At 45.0% G+C, this 24,970-nt stretch overlaps 2 protein-coding genes across 4 annotated transcripts in view; one reads left to right on the forward strand and one right to left on the reverse strand.

Moving 5' to 3' along the window:
- abi2b (abl-interactor 2b) overlaps positions 1–11,745 on the forward strand; it is a 16,235-nt gene extending 4,490 nt beyond the window's left edge. The window contains exons 3-10 of one of the 3 annotated variants that reach the window (XM_080834934.1): positions 1,490–1,666; positions 2,991–3,091; positions 4,378–4,524; positions 5,653–5,774; positions 7,751–7,951; positions 8,456–8,548; positions 9,802–9,990; positions 10,693–11,745. In XM_080834934.1, the coding sequence (XP_080691060.1) occupies positions 1,490–1,666; positions 2,991–3,091; positions 4,378–4,524; positions 5,653–5,774; positions 7,751–7,951; positions 8,456–8,548; positions 9,802–9,990; positions 10,693–10,868 (1,206 nt within the window). In that variant the 3' untranslated portion in view covers positions 10,869–11,745. The remainder of the gene's footprint in view (positions 1–1,489; positions 1,667–2,990; positions 3,092–4,377; positions 4,525–5,652; positions 5,775–7,750; positions 7,952–8,455; positions 8,549–9,801; positions 9,991–10,692) is intronic. The other 2 variants (XM_080834935.1, XM_080834936.1) reach the window with 2 other exon arrangements.
- A 2,731-nt stretch (positions 11,746–14,476) lies between these two features.
- Positions 14,477–24,740, reverse strand: itm2ba (integral membrane protein 2Ba). Its single transcript, XM_080834973.1, has 6 exons — positions 24,594–24,740; positions 18,640–18,768; positions 16,924–17,139; positions 16,497–16,607; positions 15,971–16,121; positions 14,477–15,693 (listed from the first exon to the last, which is right to left on the reverse strand). Exons 1-6 carry the CDS (start codon positions 24,678–24,680, stop codon positions 15,605–15,607), a joined length of 783 nt encoding a protein of 260 aa, XP_080691099.1. The 5' UTR covers positions 24,681–24,740; the 3' UTR covers positions 14,477–15,604.
- Positions 24,741–24,970: the final 230 nt, after the last annotated feature.

Below are 24,970 nucleotides of genomic sequence, written 5' to 3' on the forward strand. Positions count from 1 at the left end.
ATTGAATTTGGATGTTTTAAACACAATAGAAAATATATAAATAGGCCGACAGATCATGAAAATAATATCCTATCTTGTTCGAACTTTACAGCATCATCAAGTTGAGGCGCTCAGTTAAGGTAACGTTCTACTCGGTATGACGATATTAGCGGGGGGAAAAAGAAGTTTCTCAAGCGAATGAATGACAGCACTGCTAATGTCATTCTACCGAAAACTACTAAAATCCAGCGTAAATACAATCCTAATTATATTATATTTGGTTTTGGGAATGGAGGTGACGACGTTGAGCCCATGTCTAGTGCGTTTTAATGCTGTCTAATGAGGCGCTCAAACTTTCAAATCCGGTGGAATATTTCAAAAGAAAATAGTGCTTTGAATGCAAGTTACTTGGTAGCTGAACGTGTTGCACAGACCAAGAAGGCCTTTTACGATCGCAGAGGAACTGTCCCTGCCAGCTGCAGTGGATATGTGTCGCGAGATGATTGGCTAAGATGCTGCGAAAAAACTATTGACAGTATCACTTTCAAACAACGTAGTAATTTGCTGGTCCTGGAAAGGATGAAAGGTAGCCCGTTCTTTTCAATACAGATAGAAGAGTCGACGGACGTCGGTAACGCTACATTATTGCTGATTTTTTTGTGGGTTATCGTTAGAGCCATATTTTACAAGAGGACATGTTTTTTTGTGGAGAGCCATCAACTTCGAACCACTGCCAGGAATGCTTGGTGCTCTTTATGTTGATAATAGATTGCAGCAACAGATTTAAATCATTATTTTGACATATTTTAACCTATTTATTTGAACATTATTTGAACCTATTTGTTGAACACCTAATTAGGCATAGCTGAGTGGTGTTGTTTGCATGTTTCATCGCTTGTTTTGATCTTTTGGGTCTATAGCCTACTGGTATTATTTTGCCTACTTGCTTGTTTGCTGTGCACAAATAGGCCTAGGCCTACTGCAAATAAGTTCCTTTGTTTCAAGACTTTTGGATTATAAATCCCTTTTGACTGAAAATGCTCTGTGTGGTTTTATGTTGTTTTCTGGTGCACAATACAATTTTGATAGTGCAATATCTAGTTAGATTTTCTTGTATTATTTCTAGGATACCGCCTGTGGCAGGTGCTAATGTAGCTCTTTGTTACATATAACAATTGCTTATTAATTTAAAAAGGAATATACCGGTAGATTAGCTTAAATAAGCGGGGTGTCTGTTGGGCCCCGACCTGTTACAAATACGAAAAGGTCGGCCTCGGAGTAGAAAAGGTTGGGAGCCCCTGCATTACACTACAAAGTTTTAAAGCCCTACGCCCCTTTGGCTTGCTTCAAAGTTTTCCTTTAGTTGTTATGGTGAAGTAAATCAACCACATTTCATGACGAGCTCAATCAAAATGGCCTCTGGTGTCAATGACTGTAATTGCCCTAAATCACAGTAATGCCTGCTGTGTGTCTCTCGGGTCAACGTCTCCAATGCCCTTACCTCCCCTAGACGGTGGACATCCACAAGGAGAAGGTGGCCCGCCGGGAGATTGGCATCCTCACCACCAATAAGAACACCTCCCGCACACACAAGATCATCGCCCCAGCCAATCCGGAGAGGCCAGTGCGCTACATCCGCAAGCCCATTGACTACAGCATGCTGGACGACGTCGGACACGGCGTGAAGGTAGGCTGGGAGTGTGGGAGGACGCCTTTGAGTAGGTGTAGTGTGTTTAACATCAGATAAGATTTTAAAGACCAAACCTTTGAGTAGGTGTAGTGTGTTTAACATCAGATAAGATTTTAAAGACCAAACCTTTGAGTAGGTGTAGTGTGTTTAACATCAGATAAGATTTTAAAGACCAAACCTTTGAGTAGGTGTAGTGTGTTTAACATCAGATAAGATTTTAAAGACCAAACCTTTGAGTAGGTGTAGTGTGTTTAACATCAGATAAGATTTTTTTTTTTTTTGTGATCAATTTTTTATTGACACCATTTATGCAGTCAAGACATTCATGCAGTTACAACATGCAAGACAAAAGTCTATCAGAACATTAGTTCCATTTATCATCTGGTGTACATCAGATAAGATTTTAAAGACCAAACCTTTGTGTGTTCGCCCCTTTTGCACCGTCAGGATCAATGCTATAGATCTGATGTAATGGCAACGTTTACATACATAATACATATATATACAGTATAGGAATGTTCCATTGCATTGCATAGCTTGAGGGGGTCGAAACCTGGGGCTGGTGTAATGTCCTTGCAGTAACCAGAGATTTTGTAGGATTGAAGTGGAAGTGTCATTTCTTTAGTCATCAAATAGAATACTATAGTTTTTTTAGGCACACCGTAAGGATTTTACTCTTGATAATATTGAGGATATGGCGTGGGGGGGGGGGATTTAAAATGGCAGCTCTATTGTTTGAGTGTATTAATAATTAATCAATGTAGTGGGCCTATAGAAATAATAATGTTCTTTTCTTCACTAGAAAAACTAAACATCTTTTTAAACGTATGCTACATAACATCTTGTAAATGTATGCTTTGCTTGCTAGTAGTTTGCACCTTTCCAGTGACCTATTTGCCTGAGCTCTCTCCTCCTCCCCTGGCTAAGAGCGACACACTGAGATAACGTGCCGGTGTGCTGTTTGCAGTACTAACAGAATGATTCTCTTCTCTCTTCTCCCTGTCTCTTACTTGGCTTATATGATCTTAGTGGTTGCTAAGGTTTAAGGTAAGGACTTGTTCCACGGCTCCCTTCCTCTTCCTGGCTTGGTGTGTAGTTGTTGTGTTTGTGTGTGTGTGCTTCCCCCCTTCATGGACAGTATATCTCTCCTGTCAGACAATGAAATCCTGCCTGTAAAGACTTTTTTAAATTTTTTTTTATTTCAATTTTTATTTTATAAAGTTGAGTTGTTGTGTTACTATCTGTGTATGTATAGTGTGGTGTTCCCTAGGAAACTGACCCATTTAACCTCTAAACTTTGACCTTCCCACCTTTATTGCAGGTCAATGCACAGAACATGAAGGCAGGCGGCACAATCCCACGCACTGCTGCACCAACCCAGAAACCCCCAAGCCCCCCAGGATCAGGGATGGGAACCCTTGGGTATGTGGTCTGGAGGATCAAAGTGTGTGTGTCTGTGTCTGTGTGTAAAGGGAACACGTGTGTATTGGAGTTTTCCAGTTAGATTTGCATTCTTTTAGGAATCTACAGCAGATGTAACTACTGTTGGCAATTTGGACCTGATATTTGGAGAAAAAAAAAATTGTAGATGCGTTGAGCTGTTACTTTTCTCCAGGCCTAATTCAGATGTAGTCTTTTTTTCCCCCTTAAAATGACGCTTGGTAGAAAATGTCCTGTCCTGACCTGAGTTTGATCAGTAGGGAGGGGACAAACACTGACCTTCCGATGACCTTTCTCCCTCTGTGTGTGTAGAGGAAGAAGGGTCTCACTCAGGAGATCAGCATATGTTTATATCGTGCTTTGAAACATCCATGTTTTATGCATGCACATCTCCACAGCAAAAGACAGAAAGCTGACTTCCTTATCATTGTTGTGCGTGTGCGTGTGCGTGTGTTTAAGTGTGAGACGGCTGTGTAACAAAATTGAATTTTTTATGACCATCATATTTCTTTGTCACATTTGTTACAATTATCTGTGTGTGTGTGTGGGCGTGCTTGTGTGTGCAAGTATGAGTCTGTCGCTGAGACAAGACAACGCTGGCATTGACAAATCACACTCTGCTCCTGAATTCCAGCATTGCAGGCACTCATGTGTGTAAAATGTGTGTCTGCTTAGGGCCCTGTGCGTCCTGTTATTTGTTTGTGTGTGTGTGTGTGTGTGTGTTTGACGCAGGTGTGTGTCAGCGTTGATCTCCCTGGTCTTGTTATATGTACCCCCACCCCCCCTACCCTCCCTCTTGGTTGCCTTAGCAACACAGTTGTCACTCATCACTGCAGTGCAACAGGAGCCGTGAGCGACGGCATCATTACCATCTAATGGAGCCACACACCCCCCCCCACCCCCTCGCTCACCTAGAGTTCCAAAGCACCATTAGAACTCCGAATATAGAATCCACCCATTGAACTGACACCTGGGAGTTCTCTGAATGTGAAGTTACTACACAGTTACTTTTACAGACGAGTGAAATTGCCAGCTTGAAATATCCATCATAAATAGCAAATAGGAATTAGCATAAATAGCAAATAGGTCTAAAGGAGCTCCATCACTACAAATCCCAGCGTGCTTTCCTGCACTGGTCAGAAATGTGAGGCCGGTTTGCTGTTGGGCCGCCGCAAGTGAACTGGGTCCCGATCCCAAGCTGGTGTTTTTGAGATTTCAACCCGCACCCCATCCTCTCCTCCTCCTACCCCCCAACCCCCCCTCGGCAGGCGGCACTCCCCCTACCGGACGCTTGAGCCGGTGCGTCCTCCCGTTATCCCTAACGACTACGTGCCGAGCCCGACACGAAACACTGCCCTGACCCTGCAGAGCCCGGCACGCACCGCGTCTGTTAATCAGAGGACCCGCACCTACAGGTACCCTCACACACACTCCAGCACACACATCACATGAACACACACATGCAGCTACCCCCTCACACACACACATACATCAAATGAGAACACACACACACACACGTACAGCTACCCCCTCACACACACTCTTGCATACGTAAACGCAAGCATATACACAACTACACACATCAAATAATAAACGCTCACAGGCAGACACAGATCAAACGCCACTCTGTTTAACAAAGGGACTAGTTTTAGGTATATTCTTTAAAAAATCTCCTTAAACTTGCTCAATAACACCTACTCCTACCAGACTAACACCATTGATCACAATGCAGTGGTCCTTCTGTGTAAATTAGGACACACACACACACACACAAACACACTCCAATGATGCGTTCTTCTCTCGCGCCGATAGGTTAGTGGTGAACTGGAGGCTTGGCCCCCCCCTCCCCAGGCCCATTCTTTTTCCCCCATCCCTGGTTCTGTCTCTATCTCTCCCCATCCCTCGTTCTGTCTCTCTCTGTCTCTGCTACTGTCTGTCTCTCGCTGCTTCTGTCTGTGTGTCTCTGTCTATGTGCGGTCTGTCCTTGTCCTCTCTGTTAGCAGAAGGAACTGTCATTCACTAACCATCTTTTCTTTTTCACGCTTCGTCCTCTCTTTTACCCCTCTTTTTCTCCCTGCTTCCTCTCTCTCTCTCTCTCTCTCTCTCTCTCTCTCTCTGGTGCTCTCGCTCTTAATGATTTATTTTTTTGCTACAGTATTCTTTTTTGCTACAGTATTCTTTTTTTTTCTTCTTTGCCTGCACTTCTAACGACTTCACTTGCATCTGCCAATCTTGTGCGGTCACGCTGTCATTATGATCCATTCTAAGGGGAAAAATCTCTGAAGGACCTGTTACAGGCTTACACTGAAAACAGTGAAGGAATGTTATTCTGTGTGATGTGGGTATTCAGCAGTTAGTACAATGACTTGCAGTTTGCGTCTGTATACCTTTGGGTATGGAGTGCATGAGTGCGTGTCTGTGTACAGGTGAAAAGTTTGTGTGTGTTTGTGTGAACGTGCAGGTGTACAGCGTGTGTGTGCGTGTGTGTGCGTGTGTGTGTGTGTGTGTACCTACAGCATGTGCTAAATGCGAGTGTGTCTTAGCAGTGGCAGCAGTGGGGGTAGCCACCCCAGCAGTCGCAGCAGCAGCCGAGAGAACAGTGGCAGCGGAAGCGTGGGCGTGCCCATCGCCGTGCCAACCCCTGCCCCGCCCACAGCCTTCCCAGGTAAGACCTCCACCCACCCACACCCCAACCCTGCATAAACACGAGCACTAGGGGTTCTAACCCACACCCCACCCCTCCTTAACCCTGATCTGTTACCCCCCAACGCTTTCCTGACTTTGTAAAAGCCTAACCTGATCTTTAACCTCTGACCTTACCTTATGTTGCTCCATCTGTTGGCCCACTTGCCAGCCCTTGAGCTGTAAGGGTGACCTAGATGGTCAGACGGGTAACAATGCGATAGCTCTCTGTTTCTCCTTCTTGCTCTTCTTGCTCCTTATCTTCTGTGTGATTTATCTCTCTTGTGTCTTTCTCTTGTCTCACATTCTTTTTCCCCCTCCTCTTTTGTCTCTATCTCTATCTAATCTATCTATCTCTATCTCTATCTCTATCTCTATCTCTATCTCTATCTCTATCTCTCTCTCTCTCTATCTCTATCTATCTCTCTCTCTCTCTCTCTCTCTCTCTCTCTCTCTCCGTATCTCTTTCTTTCTTTTCCCCTCCTCTGTTTTTTCTCTGTTGGTTGGCTACTCACTGCAGGTACTGCTCCTAACCCTCCTAACCCTCCTAAGCCTCCTTCCTCCTCCTCCTCCTCTTCCTCTGCCTCCTCCACCCCTGCACCGGCACCCCCTGCCCCCCCACCCCCTCCCACACCTGAGCCTACCCCTGCCCCACCTGCTGAGGCCCCCTCCGAAATCCCCCCTCCCCCTCAGCTACCCCCGTCAGCTCTCACGGCCACCAGCTCTGCTGCCTTAAGCACCCCCGCACAAGGTGAGTTCCCCCCCCCCGCCCCCGCCCCCCTTACCAAACCTCACCACCTCATCACCATCTTCATCACCGCCACCACAACCCGACCTCATCATTCATCCCCACTGGTCTGTCTCTCCGTCCTCCTCCTCTTGTTCTTGCTCTCTCTCGTGCGTTCTGTCTTTCTCTGTGAGTCTCTCTCTCTCTCTCTCTGACTGTGTGCGTCTCTGTAAGTCTTGCTCTCTGAGTGTGTGTGTGTCTCTGTTTATATCCGCTGTAACAATCTCTCTGTTTAAAAACATATTACAGATTTTATTACCGCTTTGTCCAACTATTACTGTATTTTACCATACCTTGTCTCCTCATTGAGCGTCTTGGCATTGCTGTTCTCATTTTGTAATTGTATTGTTTTTTTTTCATAGTATTTGTGCTTTTGTCTGAGTATGCATGCCGTTTTCTTGCCAAATATCTGACCAGGCTTAAAGTGGCACAATGAGCATGGCACTGTTTTGGCAAGGCTGGTTCTTGGTGACTATACCAGGGGATTTGGGCTTCATCTCAGTAAAGATTATTCAGTGAGATTCACCGCTCTTGAGTCTTCCGCCGCTTCGTCAAATGCATACATACATTGGCCTTTTGTTTACCAGCTTCAGTATAGATCAAGTGAGAGAAAAAGGAGACTATCTTTTAACGCTTTAAAGATTGCATACACGCCGGTGCATACACGCCGGTGCATACACGCCGGTGCATACACGCCGGTTGTTTGTGTTGCTCTTTGGTTGGGTAACGATTAGTCTCGCCAAGCCAGATGTATGTTTGCCACCGCAGGATAAACAGAGTGTAGAGGGTTCAACGTTGTGTCCTGCTATGTCTGGTTTCACATAGTCTTGTGGGGACAGACAATAGTACAATGTCTAGACAGAACATCTGCAGTGTTGTTACTTTGAGTGCTGACATTAAAAGGCACTGCTTTGGCTTGGAATGATCCAAACGCATAGAACATGACGATCTGTCATTAGACCAAATTCTAATTTAGACCAAATGCTAGACCAAAAAGTTTGTCTACAGATGTTTATTGTAATATACATAACAAGTATAACATATATGTTATAAGAATATAATACATCACTCTTATTGTGATTCATCTGGCTTTGTGAGACTAGCATCCATGATGCCACAGCAAACTTTCTCAGAGAAGTCTCACTGTCAATCTTCTGCTGTTCATCTCCAAGGTAACGGCCCTCAGTTCTACAGCATGAACCGACCAATGACACGGCAGACCACACCCTCTGTGGGCGGGTCTCTTCCATACCGCCGCCCCTCATCGGCGACCGGCCAGCCAAACCTTCCCGAGAACCTTCCCCCGAACCAGAATCCCATCCAGACCCAAAACCAAAACCAACTCAACGGAGGACCACATTACCAGAACCAAGGTACGGACAAGATTCAGTGCTTCTCATTGAGGCTCCAAGTCCATCGCATACCTGCAGGCTGAAGCATATTCATAAGTCATTAATCTTCATGCAAATTGAAGTAGTAGGTTTTGAGTTGGTTCTAGATGCGATTTGATCATCTCAGAGACCTCTCTGTGACGAGGCTCTTTGCTTCTGATCTAATCTCTCTCTCTCTCTCTCTCTCTCTCTTTCTCCTTCTCTCTCTCTCTCTCCTTCTCTGATCATCCCCCTGTCTTTGCAATCATTTCACCTCTCACCTGATTTTTGCTCCCCCATCATCATATTTCACCTGCCATGTTTTCTTCCTCTTCTTCTTCTCATTTTTCTTCCCCCTCCTCCTGCTGTTTTCCTCCTTCCTGTTTCATTTGCTCTCCTTTGCTATCCTATCCTCTTCTCTCTCTCTCTCTCTCTTTCTTCCTCCACTCTCTGTGTCTGTCTGTCTGTCTGTCTCTGTCTCTGTCTCGGGGGGGGGTTGGGGGTCAGCAGGTCCAGCGGTGGCCCCTCCTCCCCCCTCGATTCTGCAGATCACTCCTCAGCTTCCGCTGATGGGCTTTGCCGCTCGGGTGCAGGAGACCAGTAAGTCTGGCGCACCCCAGTCCAATCCGATCCTCCAGAGTCCGACTCCGTGTGTGTGTGTGTGTGTGTGTGTGTGTGTGTGTGTGTGTGTGTGTGTGTGTGTGTGTGTGTGTGTGTGCGTGTGCGTGTGCGTGTGCGTGTGCGTGTGCGTGTGCGTGTGCGTGTGCGTGTGCGTGTGCGTGTGCGTGTGCGTGTGCGTGTGCGTGTGCGTGTGCGTGTGCATGTGCGTGCGCATCTTTCATAGATTTTTTTTTTTTTGCCATTGCATGTCATTGTTGGTTTTTTCTACATGAACATGAGGTCTCTGTGCCTCTGTTTTCACGTGTATGTGTTAGCATATTTGTAGGTAACCTGCATGCATCATTGTAAATTTTGCATGCTTTCTTCATAGTGGATTTTTGTCTCCAACGTAGAAGTATCCCCCCCCCCCCCCCCCCATGTAACTGTTTGTCCAACTGTAGTGGTCCACTAAAGCATAAAAGCACAATTCCATGTCGACTTCTTCACTAGACGTAGTGGTGTACTGTAGTGGTGCTCTAAAGCATAAAAGCACAATTCCATGTCGACTTTTTCACTAGACGTGCCCTTCTGCCCTGGGGGAGTTTCTGCTAAAACGCAGAGTGTAGCAACACTCCCGGCAGGAGGAAAGGGCAGCCTCATTTAGTTTTAATGAGGAGTTCAGCACAGCACCCCCTGCTGGTTGCATGCAGACAGACACCTGCCACCAATACAAAGAGGGGAAGAAGAGAGTTCAAAGACAACTGCTCTAAATGCTATTTGATTATAAATGAATCTTCATCCCTTCAGCCGTATTAGTTTTTTATTAAGAGTGGTCTTCACATGCATTCACAAATGCAAGTTGAGGCTGAAGGTGGAGGGAGGGATAGTGTATCTGCTGGCCATGTTAGCAGCTTGTGTCGATATCGATACTACAAATTGTGACTTTCCTAGTTCCTAGCTTGTGTTCCCTGGTTGTCTCCCTGCATGCCAAGGGGCTTTCCTTAGGCCGATGACCTTTAGTGCTGATCTGGGATCAGACGACCCTGTTGAATGTTATAGTGTATTTAAAAAAAAAACAGGGGGGGCTGATCTTTGGTCTTCACTAAAAGCAGCTGTTCATCAGTTCTGTTCTGTGTTTGTTTAACAACCTCTGCATAATTTAACAGCACTTTTGTCCCCCCCCAACTCTCTCTCACACACACACACACACACACACACACACACACACACCCCTCCGTCTTCTCCTCCTGCAGTCACGGACGCGCCCCCACCCCCGCCCCCTACCGAGGAGCCTGTGTTTGAGGAGACGCCCCCTCCCCCACCCCCAGAGGACTATGAGGATGAGGAGGACGAGGAGGAGGAAGAGTCGGCCGTGGTGGAGTACAGCGACCCTTACGCTGAGGAGGACCCGCCCTGGGCCCCACGCAACTACCTGGAGAAAGGTGAGGCAGCAAATCTGCGTCCCTGCATGTCCCTACTCTTGAGTTTAATGGGCCATAAAAAGCCATCACACTGGAAAGTGGCAATAGTTAACTCGTCATTAAAATCATTAACTACCTGGCTCTAATGATGATCGAACGGTCAAAGGCCACCACTGTTGAAATAGTAATGATTTGACTGGTCTAAGCACGTCAATCCAGTCCATCTGTATTCCCTGACACTGTCCATGTTTAAACCCTGGTCAGCTGAATTACTGGTTACTGATAATGTGTGTGCGTGCCGTGGGTAGATGTGTGTGTGTGCGTGGGTAGATGTGTGTGCGTGGGTAGATGTGTGTGTGTGCGTGGGTAGATGTGTGTATGTCTGAGAGTGACCCTCTTTGAGAGCCACTGACACACAGCAGTCAGTGTGAGCGGAACATTAGCAGAGAGCATGTCAGATGTGCAGAGTGACGGCCTTTTCTCTGCACAGCATGTATTGTGCTTCCTGTGTTTCTCATGTGGTCAGATACAGCGAGTTCTTGAAAGTGTCTGTTTTTTTTTTTTTTTTTTTACTCTTTATTGAGTAACTCTTGAACCTGTTTTTGTCCCTTTCTGCTTGCCGTGTTTTTTTTTCCCCTCAGAGTGCCCTATTGGAATTAAAAATGTTGGCTTGTTTTCTGGATAAAATGACACTGAACTACAATTTCTCTCTCTCTCTCTCAGTGGTAGCCATCTACGACTACTCATGTGACAAGGAGGACGAGCTGTCCTTCCAGGAGGGGGCCATCATCTACGTCATCAAGAAGAACGACGACGGCTGGTATGAGGGCGTTATGAGCGGCACCACCGGCCTGTTCCCCGGCAACTATGTGGAGTCCATCATGCACTACGCTGACTGAGCCACTCACACACACACACACACCCTAACCCCCCACACACCATGTCCATCTGCCACCCACTTATACCCCACACACACACAACTGTAAAGGGGGTGATCTCCCCCCTACCCTCCTTGATTCACCTTGCTGCTCACGCCATACTGTCTGCTGCTCTCCATCTCACACTCACACACACACACACACACAGTGCTTACTGATACCTACAGATACCTACAGATGCAGATATTATTTGCAAAACACCCACATAACATTACACCCTCTTCTTGATTCAGACACCACACACACACACACACACACACACACTGACACACACACACACACACACACACACACACACACACACACGTACTCAGAGCTTACCCATCCCAACCTTAAGTTTTGACTCATGGACAACTGGAGGAGCTCTTGAAGGTGTGGAGAGAGAGGAGGAAAGCGGTGAAGTGAAAGCAGAGAGACTTGACTTGGAGAAAGCGCTACAAAAATCTTTGTCTGAGGAACCATTTACCTGAAGTGAACTGTGAGGTTTAGTTCTTCTCAATTTTTTTTTTTTTCTTAAACCATTTAGTGAAGAGTGTATAGTAAAGACTATGGTGTGTTTGAGTGTGTGTGTGTGTGTGTGTGTGTGTGTGTGTGTGTGTGTGTGTGTGTGTGTGTGTGTGTTTGGATATCAGTTGGTGAAAAATTCCAGAATCTGATCGACCACACCTACAGGTCATCAGGGCTTTTTGGGAGGACCTCTTTTTTTCTTTTCTTCCTCAGTTTTGAACTCTTGTGCATTTCTAACTTATTTTCCTTTCCTTTTAAAATAAGCTTGCTTGCTTCCTTATTGCTTTGAGTTGGTGTGTGGACTTGCATGCTTTGTGAAGTGATGCTGTGAACTGAGTGTCATGTAAGAAGAAGAAAAAAAACAAAAGAAAAATAACTCCCTGTCTTTATACCTCCACCTCTTCCCTAAATCTCACCCCCCATCCCCCCTCTTTTACCCCCTCACCCAAGCCCACAGCCTTTCAGACATGAGTAACATGAGAGATCTGAATGGAGAGACTTGATTTTGACACTAAGATTTGTGTTCAGACTGCTCATAAAAGCTTCTTGTAGGCTTGTTATTGGTTAATGGTGATGCGACTGCTCCATGCCACAGCGATTGCTGCTGCAAACGGACACATCTGATCCAACCAACTCTAAGCCAACCTTAAATGAATACTAGCACAGTGCAACACAAGATGGAGAGAAAGACAAATATTTATTTTTCCATGTGGGGGTGGTGAGGGTATATTGTATATGTTTATTTGGGGGGGGGGGGGGGGGGGGGGGGCAGTTATAGAAGAGCTATATGAAATGTTTTGATGTATAAGGTGTGGGTTTTGAGGGGAGGGGGGGCGGTTGATACCAAAGGGTCCAACTATGTTTAGAGTGCAGTGTTATATGAGATGACCTTCAGAGGCGTTAAGCCTCTTTCCTCTCACCCTCTTATCGTTTCTTTACAGTCTTAATGTTACACTAAAAAGTTATTGAGGGCTTCTTATGCACAGACGCCCTCCCCCCCTCCCACACAGATTTCTTACGGAGGAGTAGAGGATAGAAACATTAACGAGAGTCAGTGCCATATAGACATGGGTAAAGGTTGGTTGGTTGGTGTGTGTGAATGAGTGATTGTGTGTGTGTGTGTGTGTGTTGTTCATTTGCAATGCTAACCACCTATACCTTTCATCTTTATCCAGAACCACTACAGAAAAAGTTCACATTGTTTATTTGTTTAGTTTTTTTGGGCAACGTAATGAACTACTTACGCGGTCATGCCTATTTTAGAGTTTCCTGTGTAAAGTGTTGATATTCACAGAGTTATATTGTAAATGATATATTGTGTTGACATGCATCATGTGAAGGCCCAGCAGTGAATTCATGCTGGCCCTGTCAGCGACAACCCTCTCCTCCCAATCCTGTACTTGTATCTGCAATAACAACACTATGAGGCACAATGGATCTGGTGTTTCAAAGGCTGGACTGAAAGCACAAGAGGACTGGGGAGGGGAGCAGACGTGACTGGTCTGAAGAAGGGCCTGGTTCTCACACACACACACACACAGACACACACACACACACACACACAGACATAGTGGGGAACCGGTCTTTACAGCCTACAAACAAAAGACTCATCACAAAAACAACCTTTAAATGATAATTTTGTTTCCAAAAGTCAACTGTATGATATGGTACACAGGGGACTTTTCTATGAGGTACATTGATGTTTGTCTGTCTGTCTGTCTGTGTGTGGGTGTATGTGTGTGTGTGTGTGCTTGCGTGTTTAATGTGAAATGGTTATTTCACCGTCTCTGGATATGTGTGTTAAGTTTACGTTTGTTATCTTTTTTTTTTCTTTTCTTTAAATGAGAGTTTGTGGACCTGTGACTTGTGAGTCTTTGCATGTCGATTATCTTTGTGAGGTTCTTTTTTTTTTTCTTTAGTTTTTCCTGATAGGTGTGAATTTGCCCTCTCTTCCGGGCGGAACACGGCTCAGTTTCTCCGCGTCCTCATCTGTCTCCTTGCCTTCTGCCTGAACACTGATCTGTATACACAAAGGATAGACGCTACGAAACATGATGATGGGCAACATTGTTTTGTCGTGCATCTTAAAGATCAGAGCTCTAGGAGAAAATGCGACCGGGACCGGAGGAAATACACACTCAAATGTTTGTTTGAAATGGGGCCTTGGGTTTGCATCGCTGCCTTCATACCTTGAATTATAGCTCCCCTTACTTTTCACCCAGAGCCTCATTACCTTGCCCCAATTCCCACCCAATCTTAACATTTCAGCAGCGGATATGAAAGGAAGAAAGGTGCGATGAGATGTCCAAGGACAGGGAAGGACTAGAGGGACAGTTGGAAGGTAGGAGTGAGCAAGAAGAGAGAAGACCTAGGCTGTGGTCGAATAGTCGTCTTTTTTGCTTAGGAAGGTTCCTAACTGAGTGAAATGACCAGTGGCAGCCTTGATGAGAGCTGATTGAATTATCTAAATGTTAATGGAAAGGGGGCTTTAATGCATCCTTTCTTATCTGTTTAAGCATAGGGAACAAGAAACATCTTCCATCGCATAATAAGGCAACGTAGCTTAGTGTCTGAGTGTAATTGCAGTCGCATTCTCTTAGTGCTGCGGTTGTCTATGCCATAGTCATTATAAATTCCCCTTAATATCTTTCCTTGACCTTTAGACGATGTCCATGAAGGTCACGGAAAAGTAGTTAGGATAGGACAAAATTATGTTTTGGCTATTCGACCACAACCCGTTTAGTTGATCCCTTTTGCTCTTAAATGATTGAAGTGACCAGACGGCCTCCTTGTGGCCGAAGCCCAAAACTACACTCCCCCAAAAGCCCCAGGGCCCCATCCAAAGAAAACCCCAACTTCTGTACTTGTGTCCGGGTTAGTATAAGGCTTGAGTTGAAGACCAGTTCACAAGATGTGGGAATCAACTTGCTACAAGAGGAACAATAAAATTAAATCTGTTGGAAATATTGATCTGTGTCCAGGCTCCCCGTTTCAACAATGTGCTTTATATTGGAATGTGAGGGAAACATGTCAGAAGTAAACAGAAAAGAGATACCAGAGAATTCACTTTAAACATTGGTGCTTTAATTGTGCTGTTAGTCTCATTCACACAGAGGCTATACTGTACACAGGTTAGTTTAACAGATTTTTCAGTTACCAGACCTCTGTATGATGTATATCCTTAAGAGAAAACCCATAATGCTCATCTTATTACAAAACTGAATTTAAGATTTTTTTTTAACATTAAATATTGCAACCGTCTGATATTTGTTTACAAATGTGCTTCTCTACATATAAATTTGTTTAAATATCTAGACATTGGGATTTGTTAAGCAATTCTCATAGGTCCTCTGTTTCAAGAGAACGTGCTCTCGCTTGATTTCTGTTAAGGAAACAAACATAGCATTGTGCAGTGTATTAATACATACAGCAGAAATAACTGTAAAAAAAGATTGCCCTAAACTACATCATCTTGATACCAAGTGTCACTAGTACAAAAACTAATTCTCTATGCAAGTATTTAATATGTTCATGAGTGGCTATATTTCTTAGCTTTCAATAAGCCAGTAAGTTTTCCAGTAAGTCATATGGTGAGGTCAGCTGTGAGGAAGCTTCACAGTTTAGATTTTATCGCAGACCAAGCGCTTTTCTTATTACTTACCAAAAATACACTCGGAAAAGGCCTGTTTTTAAATTACTGAATGTGTTATTGTCGAATCGTTCATCATACCTTCATTCTCTCTTTCCACAGCAGTGTAGCTTTGGGGCAAAAGGATTTCTTTTTACATTTTAAAAACATCCAAAAAGCATGGACAACGTTTCACTCAAGAAAAGATTACTTTTTTTTTTTTTTTTTAAACATAAAAAAAAAAATGTCAGAAAACAGCTTTTTGTCTTTCGCTTTAATATTGCTAAGAGATGGAAAAGAGGGAGACAAAGCGTCTTCTACATACTTGGACACAACCCCTCCCTGGCTCACGCTGGCTACTGGCTGCTGCTGTCGCGGCAACAGAAAAAAAATGCAACAAAAAAAAAAATAAACAATAACTCGGACCACCACCAGACAGGAAACAGGAACAGCTCTAAAGGAAAGAGGGGCTAAAATATTGTAATTTCACTGCACTCGAGTGGAACTGAGCAGAAAGTGGTTTCTGTGTTGGCGGCGGCGGGTGCCGCCTGTCGTCTCCCCTTTACGGGGTGCAGATCTGGGTTTCCACCACAAACTTGTTCTCGAAGTGGCGGATCTTGAAGCAGTCGAGGGCTTCGCGCTTCTGCATGCCTGTGGTTGGTGACAGAACAGCACATTTGCACCCTCAGTCAGCGATGTTCCAAAGGACGGTAGGGGTGGTTAAGGCAAGGTTACTGTGGACTACTACATCAGCAAATGTGTCAACATTTTTTTTTATAAATTCAAGTGATGTATATAAAAAAACATTCACTATATTTTCAGTCAAAACAGTGGAACACCGTACAAGCTCAAGATCTTGGAATGTTCCCCATGAAAACGTTATGAGTTTATTGTGTGTGTGTGTGTGTGTGTGTGTGTGATTACTCACCAATCACAGTATCTCTCCTCTGCAGCTTGTAGGTGTCCTTGCCTTTGCACAGGCTGTAGATGAAGTATCCCAGCTGCTCCACGTTGTCAAGCCTCTCAGTCACGATCATCTGCTCATGCACCAGGTAGGACTGGGGCAGATAGGTTCCCGCCTGATGAAGGAAGAGACACACATGTAACCCTGTGTCTCTGGAGGCAACATGGACAGTGAGGTATACACACACACACACACACACACACACACACACACACACACACACAAACAGTTCTGCCCTCAGAACTGTTACCGCCGTTAATCTACGCCTTAACTTCAGGCATGAAGACCACAGGTGCCAACACTGGTCAAAAGTGGGGTTTGTTAAGTGGGCTTTACACAAGCCCGAATCAAGTTTCATCACACACAGAAATACCTATAAAGTAGCAGCATACTGCATATAGACACACACACACACACACGTATGCACACATATCACAGCAGGCAGGCCATCTCTTCCCTGAATTTAATGAGGCCTGGTGACCTGATGTACCTTAATGTTGACGAGCAGCTCCAGGAAGTCTTTGGGTGGCATGACGATGGAGGTGTTGAGAGGGATCACATAGCATTTGTTCAGGTTGAGGTCCAGGTAGGCAGTCAGACGCTGAGTCAGAAAATGTATTACTTAACAAAATTTGCCAACATATTGCTATACATAAATAGATATCAATGGCCATATAGTTATTACATTTTGCTAGAGTTAGAGACTGAACTTGAAAGCATATCATTGGGAAATGCCCCAAGGTTCCTTCAGAGTAAATAAGTGTTATATTGTGTATATAATAAGAATAAGTGCAGCTGAAAAGGTACTATGCCACCTGTCCACTCAAAGAGTGTGCTTTATTCAAAGGGAACTAAATGTGTGAAAAACACATGGACCTTCCTCTGTGTGTTGTGAGCATGTGTCTGTGCTCTCTCACCCTGTTGAAGTCGTGGACGATGTCTGCGGGGTCACTGTTGCTGAACTCGGGCACGGGCACGTTGATGAACTCCACCTCGTCGTCCTCGAGGAAGCGCACGGTCTCCTGGATACGGCGCAGCTGAGACGGCAGGTCCTCAGGGATGGCCACCTCCTCCTCAGGGATCATGTAGTCCTCCTCCATGTAGTCAACTCCGCAGAAGTACACAGGGCCCTCCTGAGAGGAGAAGAAGAAAGGGGGATAGTCAGTCAGAGAGAGAGAGAGATCAATGAAAATCAGGTTCATGAAACATCTGAACCACTAGCTTCTCCCCCTCCTCCTACCCATCCATCTTCTCCAGCATTAACAGTTTAAATCTTTCATGAATTGTCCCAAATCTTTCGCAGTGCAATGAAAGCGGAGTAATTCATCAGCAGCGCGTTTGGTCCCAGTGGACAGAAGACAGAAATCTGGTAGCAATACAGAAGCCAACAGGTTCAAAAGCATTGGGAGGCACGTAAATCATCATTATCATCATCATCCATCATCATGAATATAATCAGAAGAAGCTGCATTATCGGCCCTGTTTACATGCACATTACATATCAGTGATGGGAAATGGTTGAAGTTATTGTCTTTTACTGCTGGCGCATGGTTTCCCTGCTATTTGACAGCTATGAAAGACGGACTTAGATACACAATAAAACTAGTGGTTTCATGTTTTGCACCAGTCAGATGCAACCCACAGCTCTAGCAAAGATCTTGATAATAGATCACAAAGGATGTTTTTTTTTTTCTTCTCATTTGATTTGAATCTTTATATGCCTAACTTGCTTAAACTTTAAAAATATACTATTCATGTCAGCTCATTGATGAGCCTGATTAGCTGGTGTTTATAACGACACACGAGATACGACGAACATGTTCAATCTACTGATTCTGGGGGCAGGTGTGTCAGCCACAAGGTCTTGTGGATGAGACTGCTGCTGCGGCAGTCATGCTGACATCAGTGCTTTCGTATTTTGAGGTTTCCAGGCATGAGGTGTTCGACCACGCAGCTCTGACTACCGTGCTAAATTCGCACTTGCAGCAAATTTTTTTTTTAGCTTCACGGAATTCTGTCCTATCACACAGTGGGGGTATAAACCCCTGCTAGATATACAGTTAGGGCTAATTCAGTTTTGGCAAATAATTCTCGACACTTCGAGTATTTCAGCAGTAGTAGTTTCTCTGAAACAAGTGATTAAGTTTTAAAGTGGATGGCATATTGCATCTACTATATCTGGAATAAGAAATATTTACGTTTAAATTTAGTTTCTAAGAGTATGCTAGGCATCATTATGTCACCGATCTGCTTACTCAACAGGGTTTTAGGCCTTTCGGAAAGTACACCAACGTTACGTCAACAAATCAGAGTGAATAGAGGGCTGCATAGGCGATGTGGATGTGCATGTAAACATGGCCTTTGGTTGTAGCAGGTGAATATTGCGATAAACCTGCAGGAGGACCCACACAAACCTCATGGAAATCATCATACTCATCACCACCACCTGCTCCCACATTCAGATGGGCTTTTATTAGGAAATTATCATCCATGCGCCCTACCGCCTGAAAAGGGAAAACCTTACAATTACCACCGGGGCAAATGTTGCGGCATAGCAGGGCAGAGTTATGTATGGTGTGTGTGTGTGTTTGTGTGTGTGTGTGTGTGTGTGTGTGGTCAGTGCTCGCTCTTACCGCATGGTAGTACTTGAACAGGTACGCTCCACCTACAACCACCCCGGAGAGCAGCAGTGCCAGGCCCAGACACATGCACCAGCACCAGGCTCGGGACTGCTGACGGACACGCACACCCTCCTCAACATCCTGCAGAGAGAGATAGAGAGGGGGGAAGGAGGGGCGAGACAAGTAGAGAGAGGGGGAGAAAACAAAGAAGCAGAAAAAACAAGTCGTTTATTAGTACGGCTACCTTTATGCAGTAATACTCTACTCAGCCTAAGGCCGACTTGTCATTAGCATACTTAGCCTAATGCTAACCCTGTCCGACCCAACAGGTGCAATTTGCGATTGCTATTCATGTCCTACAGTTACTTGTACAGATTTAAAAGGTCCCCTCTTGAGAATCTTGTCTATTCACTTTCTTGCGTCCAGTCATTAAGGAGAGCTGTCGACCCCCTCAGCAGATCTGAAGCTCTGATCTGGTGTTAATGCATGCCAGGTGTGAGCCGCATCCCTGTGCATAGTGACATCAGCTGCTGGTTGTGTTTGATCTCTTGGGTGCAGATACCCTCTCCTCTCAGCTGCCAGAGACAATGAGCTGCAGGTCTTATGTAACACGCATGCACACACGCCGTTAATCCAGCCTTTCATCCCGTTTCGACTCAGTTTGACCTCTCCGCTGATCTTACACACGCTGCGCACGCTCCCTGGCTAGATTATCTCTACGCCGCGCTCTGCATCTCATCCGGGCTTTGCTCCTTCACTCTTGCTTTCCTTCCACAGATGCTCAACCTCCTCCCTACCGTTCCAACTACTTCCTCCATTTTGTTCCCCCCCCCCCCCTCCCTCCTACAAACTTGACTCTTTCCCGTTCCCATGCATCCGCCATTCTTTCACTTTAAGTCTCTCTCACTCCTCGCCCTCTCTCGGCTCATTGCATTGGTCTGTTCCTCCACCCACGCGATGGCACCAGTGTGTAGGCGTTAAGAAAGAGCCCCGCGGCAATTACGTCTAAAGCACCGCAGAAAAAAAGCCAGAGAGGAGTGGAGAGGAGAGAAATTCCCCCCACTGATTGCTGACGGCAATACGGCCCTCAGTCTGAATCCTACAGTGGTGAAGGTTTCCCTTCTGCTTTGAGAAGGGCCAGTGAACATGTATGTTTGTGAAGATAGCAGTTTGGTGGCAGAGATGGTTGGAGGTGGGGGGGGGGGGGGGGGCGGGGGGAGTTTAGTCCTCACCCAATCCAGCGACAGGATTCACATGAGTCACTGACACACTCCAACTGCGGTTCAAAGTCTCTGAGGGAGTAAGGGCTGCTGTAGGTTGAGTGCATTATTGCCAAGTGTTGCATCTGTGTACGTGTCTATGACTGAGTGTGTGTGTGTGTGTGTGTGTGTGTGTACGTGTGTGTGTACGTGTACGTGTGTGTGTGTACGTGTGTGTGTGTACGTGTGTGTGTGTACGTGTGTGTGTGTACGTGTGCATGCACTGATGAGGGCGGGGTACATGTTGAGGGCTGTTTACTGAAGTGTTTCGTCCAAAACAAAGGACTTGTTTGGGAGATGCTGGCAGGGTCATATCTCTAGAGACAAACTGAAAAACACACACACACACACACACACACTCACACACACTCACACACACACACACTTGACGAGCAGAACATCGGTTGGTAATATGGTGAAAGTTATGGCGTGGAACGGAAACAATGTTATTTTGATTCATCAGTGCGATGTTTGCTTATGGCTACCGCAACCATAAGTGAAACTTGTGACACTTGTGTAAAATGCTCACAGAAATGTTCACTATGAGGTGTTTGCAGTTTCAGTATCACTGACGAAGGGCTTCGAGGAAAGTCAAAACAATGGTGACTTGGCTCAAAAGGGGAAGCAAAACACATTTAGGGCCGCTCAGAGAGGAAGCACTGAATGTCCCCATTGAGACACACACACACAAACCAACAAATTCACCCCCCTTTACTGTCAAAATACCATCCCAGCAGATGTTTTCAGTGTCTTTTATTTTGTATATTAGGTGAAGTAACACACCTTGGTGAGTCCTTAACAAGCTACAGTGGACCTTAACGAAATTTAGGCTGTTTATGTCACTGCTATGATAACGGTCATCAACAAAGCCCATGTTGGTAATAGTACCAGCAATAACATGCAACAATGAGCTCATTTCCCAGGCACACAGTATCATCATGGCACATCTCTTCTGTCCCTTTCTCTCTCCCTCCACCGTGGAAAACCTCCACAGAAGGAGGCTGTCCCTTCGGGCCAGGGTGCCCAACAACTGTTTATCATTTCTGGGTCACTGGGTTTATTTAACCTTTAGGAAAACTACAGACAATAGACAGTGTGCGACAACATACCTTTCTGTTCTTTCGTTTTCTAAAAGGTTTCTTACTTTGCTTATAAGGCTTTACTAAGGTATCCGAGGGTCTCATTAACACGGTTATCACACAGCAAGACTATTGGCCGTAGTATTTTGAGAAGAGGGAACATGCCTGGAACCAAGATGATGACACTTTGGCCATGGAACGCAGCGAAACCCACCCAGGAGACAAGACGAGTTTTCCACCCACAACATACTCACAAGGGCACCATTAACCATGGCTCTCTTTTCCTGTGTATTCTTCACAACTAGATTAAGCTGTGTCTTCATGAGGCGTCCGTTAAGACTAGAACATTTCAGGGCCAGTAACGGCTATAATTGTTCCCACTCAGCCACAGTTCAACCAAATTACGACCTTCAATTATACCAGATGCACACTGTAATACAGCCCACAGCTACAAGAGGGAATGGAGCACTTCACTGTAACCTTCCATGTGACCTACAGTCTGCTAAGCTGTAGAGAAGTCTTGCAACAGGGTTTTCCTGCTGCAGGTATTGTATTTAGGCATAACATTAAGCTGACAAGTTTCAAGAGAAGACTATGAATACTGCGCGCGCGCACACACACACGTTCACTTTTTGTTTAAGAATATCCAGAACTGCTTCAGAGCTATGATTTGTATAACAGTGAAACAGGCATTGCGTCAGTTCCAGGTCTCCAGGGTGACAAGCTGTCTTGTGGGTGGTGTGTGTGAGAGTGTGTCTGGGCGTGCAAGTGAGAGCGTGAGAGAAAGAGAGAAAGGAGGAGACAGAGTGGGGTGGAGAGAAGAGAGAGAGAGAGAGAGAGAGAGAGAGAGAGAGAGAGAGAGAGAGAGTGAGAGAGTGTGTGTGTGCTCTGAAGCTAAGCATTTAGCTCACAACACAAGCAAGCCGATACATGCTGTGCTGCATGCTCCAGAACCCACATAAGACATGAATGTGCGTATCATAGGAGCACACACACACACACACACACACACACACACACACACACACACACACACACACACACACACACACACACACACACACACACACACACACACACACACACACACACACACACACACACACACACACACACACACACACACACACACACACACACACACTAATAACCAATAACCAGGAAAGGTCACACAAAACAGGGCCTAAGGCTTGCTTACTCACTCACAGTCTCAAAAATTCAGCGTACCATCCGGATAGTATATTATGCTCACCACAGCCCTCTCTGTGTAAGGTTTCCTACGCGTGGGAGGTGTTGGCTCATGACCAACAACCGCAAGGATCACAGTTGGCCTTTGATGTGTTGGCGCTCACCTGTTGACTGTATTAAAAATTATGCAAATTGCAAATGTTACTGCGTAAAGTGCATGTCATGTGAAATATGAAGAAGGACTGGGGTGATTGGTTTTGTCCTTGATAATATAGTGTGCTGGAACAGAGTGATCCTTCCTGTTCTTCTCATCTCAGTAACCCTGTTAAATAAACCCTGCCTCTGAGAGAATTCATCTGATTCTTACAGACTGCTTGCTTGTCACTCTGTGGGTTTCTGATCCTTCTGATAATATGTAGGTCTGTTTATCTGTCTTTCTATCCTTCATACTCTCTCTCTCTCTCTCTCTCTCCATATTTCACTGTCTTTGTTGGTGGAAACTGAGAGATATCTGTAGGTTTGCCAGTCGTTGTTCTCTCTTTCTAGCGCTCTCTAACTAGCTTCTGTGGGATATGGCATAAAAATACCTCCTGCCGGCTGGCCACCGTTGCCATGGGAGATTAGCGTTTAATCTCTCACACTTCACGTTAGACCATCCGAAACATGCTTATGCTGCCCTTACCTCTCCTGGCCTCGACTGCTTCCTTAAGAATCTGCTCTCGTAAGCCATCTCGCTTCCTTCCCTTTTCCCTACTGCTGATGACTAGGCTAGTTCTGTGGAAAAACAGTCATCTTGGCTGTCTAATATGTTGTAATGGTCCACCTAGTTCTACACTTCACCATATCATTGCTCTCAGCACCAAAGGACATCATGTTACAAGTATTTTTTTTTCTTTTCAAGACACAGAGGGGAGAGAGAAGAGATGGTGAAGCTACCAGGTGGAGAAAGAAGATCAGATGGATGTTACTAAAGGGCCAATCACTTTTCGTATGATAGAATATTACGGGATTTCCCAACTGTAGGGAGGTCATCAAGATCCCAGCAGGTTATTCAGGCTACCCATTAACTTATGAGGGTGTGGATGGTTTACGTATTGACACTGCACTTTGAACCCATGCTGAGATAAAGGCATGTTTAGGTTACACCGTTTTATAGGAGCAAGTAAGTTTCGTTAGGTCTTACTGAGCACATCAACAATCTTTTTTCTATAGATCTGCCCGCAGACTCTCGACTTGAAGCGGAAGTTGTTGCAATACTCCCACGAAATCTTTGCCTCTCTGAGATTATGAAACCCACTTTGATCTTATCTACTCGTGATTCACACGACATTTGTATCATCAAATTAACAACGACGCCCAAACCGTCTAAATTCACACCATCGCAACATCAACAGATGGTGCTATTTCAAGGCTCCACGCAAGGACTTCGAACAAAGTGCCAAGTCAGAGAGACGAACAGAAGGCAAAGATGTGTCATATCAGACACAGTCTGACACCTCGATTCATTATTCTTATAATACATGTTCACGCACCAATTTATAGACCACAGATCTCGTAGCTACTGCGCGACTTCCGCCTTTGAATGCTACTTATCCAGCCACCCTCCACCCTCCACCCTCCATACTTATACAACGAACCCAAAAGGCGAAGAGAAGGGAAACATCGTTGTACCTCGGCATATAAACAGTCGGGGTCATCGGAAGTCATATTTACAAAGCCTGATTTTGTAAAACCTGACATAGGCGAAGACCTATCTCCCTTTAGTCTTTGCACTATGCTCTAAAACGTTCCAGATTAAGATCTGTTCGATCATTGCCAGGAAGAAGAAAACATTCCAAGGGAAGCTTTGGACAACACGATATTACGTGTGTAAATGTTCGTAACCTGAAAGTGCTCAATTACCACAGGTCAACTGTATTGTTTTCCAGCAAGTCGACATGTTTGTCAACGACTAGGTTGCAACTTCCCTCAGTGTTTGAGCAACTGAAAGACTGAGTACATTCTGTGTAGTCAGCCATTTTTCTTAGAGCCTAGGATTAGTCAAAACAGACTATGTGTTGGACAATGCAGGTCAAAAACAAACCGGACAGTGCCACAAACTTTTAGCATGAAAAGGGTTAGACCTTCCTTGCATTAGTTCTACTTTGCATAAATTACGGACAAGCGTGCACTAAATAATTTCGTCTCACACCAACTCGAAAGACGAAACCGTAGCTCAATGTAATCGACACTCATGGAGGCCATGGATTTGTTTAAGCAGCGCTCACCATTTATTTTTCAAATAGTGGCAAAGGCATTGTAAACGTTAAATCAACAACACTGTTGGTTGGTGTGATATGGCTTTCCAGTGTAGGCTACCTGAATCATAATCACACACAAATCGGTTTTCACAGTTCATCGACAGAGGTTGAAATAATAAAATCATTGACGTTAAACTTACACAATCGGTAGGGATCAGTGCCTCCTCTTTCCCATCTTTCTTCAGGTCCTTTTGTCCAAGAGCAGCATTGAACGTTAATTTCACCATTGTGGAAAATATAAGCGGGCGAAATCTCTCCTCGTACGTAGGTCAACCTCCCTTGTAAGTACCCAGACTAGCAATGACGCATTTTGAACACAGCAAGGCAAGAGATCATAATACCGAAGTCACCACCAGGGGGCAAACTTTCCTGATCGAAGTAGATAAGATCAGCAGTGGACCTTATCCTTCAAGTCTCTCACGTTCTTAGTGCACGAACTATGATAGAATATCTTAACATTTAAGATATTCCAGCATCTGAATTAATGATAGATCACACATAGCTTACTTTCTCCAAA

Source organism: Sprattus sprattus (genome assembly GCF_963457725.1).
Source record: "Sprattus sprattus genome assembly, chromosome: 3".
NCBI classification, from domain to species: domain Eukaryota; kingdom Metazoa; phylum Chordata; class Actinopteri; order Clupeiformes; family Clupeidae; genus Sprattus; species Sprattus sprattus.

Coding starts and splice junctions, on each gene's coding strand:
- itm2ba (XM_080834973.1), bottom strand. CDS start 24,680: ATGGTGAAATTAACGTTCAATGCTGCTCTTGGACAAAAGGACCTGAAG. Junction 16,122..16,496: donor AGCTGCTCGTCAACATTAAG/GTACATCAGGTC, acceptor TTCCTTCATCAG/GCGGGAACCTATCTGCCCCA. Junction 15,694..15,970: donor GAGGAGAGATACTGTGATTG/GTGAGTAATCAC, acceptor CACCAACCACAG/GCATGCAGAAGCGCGAAGCC.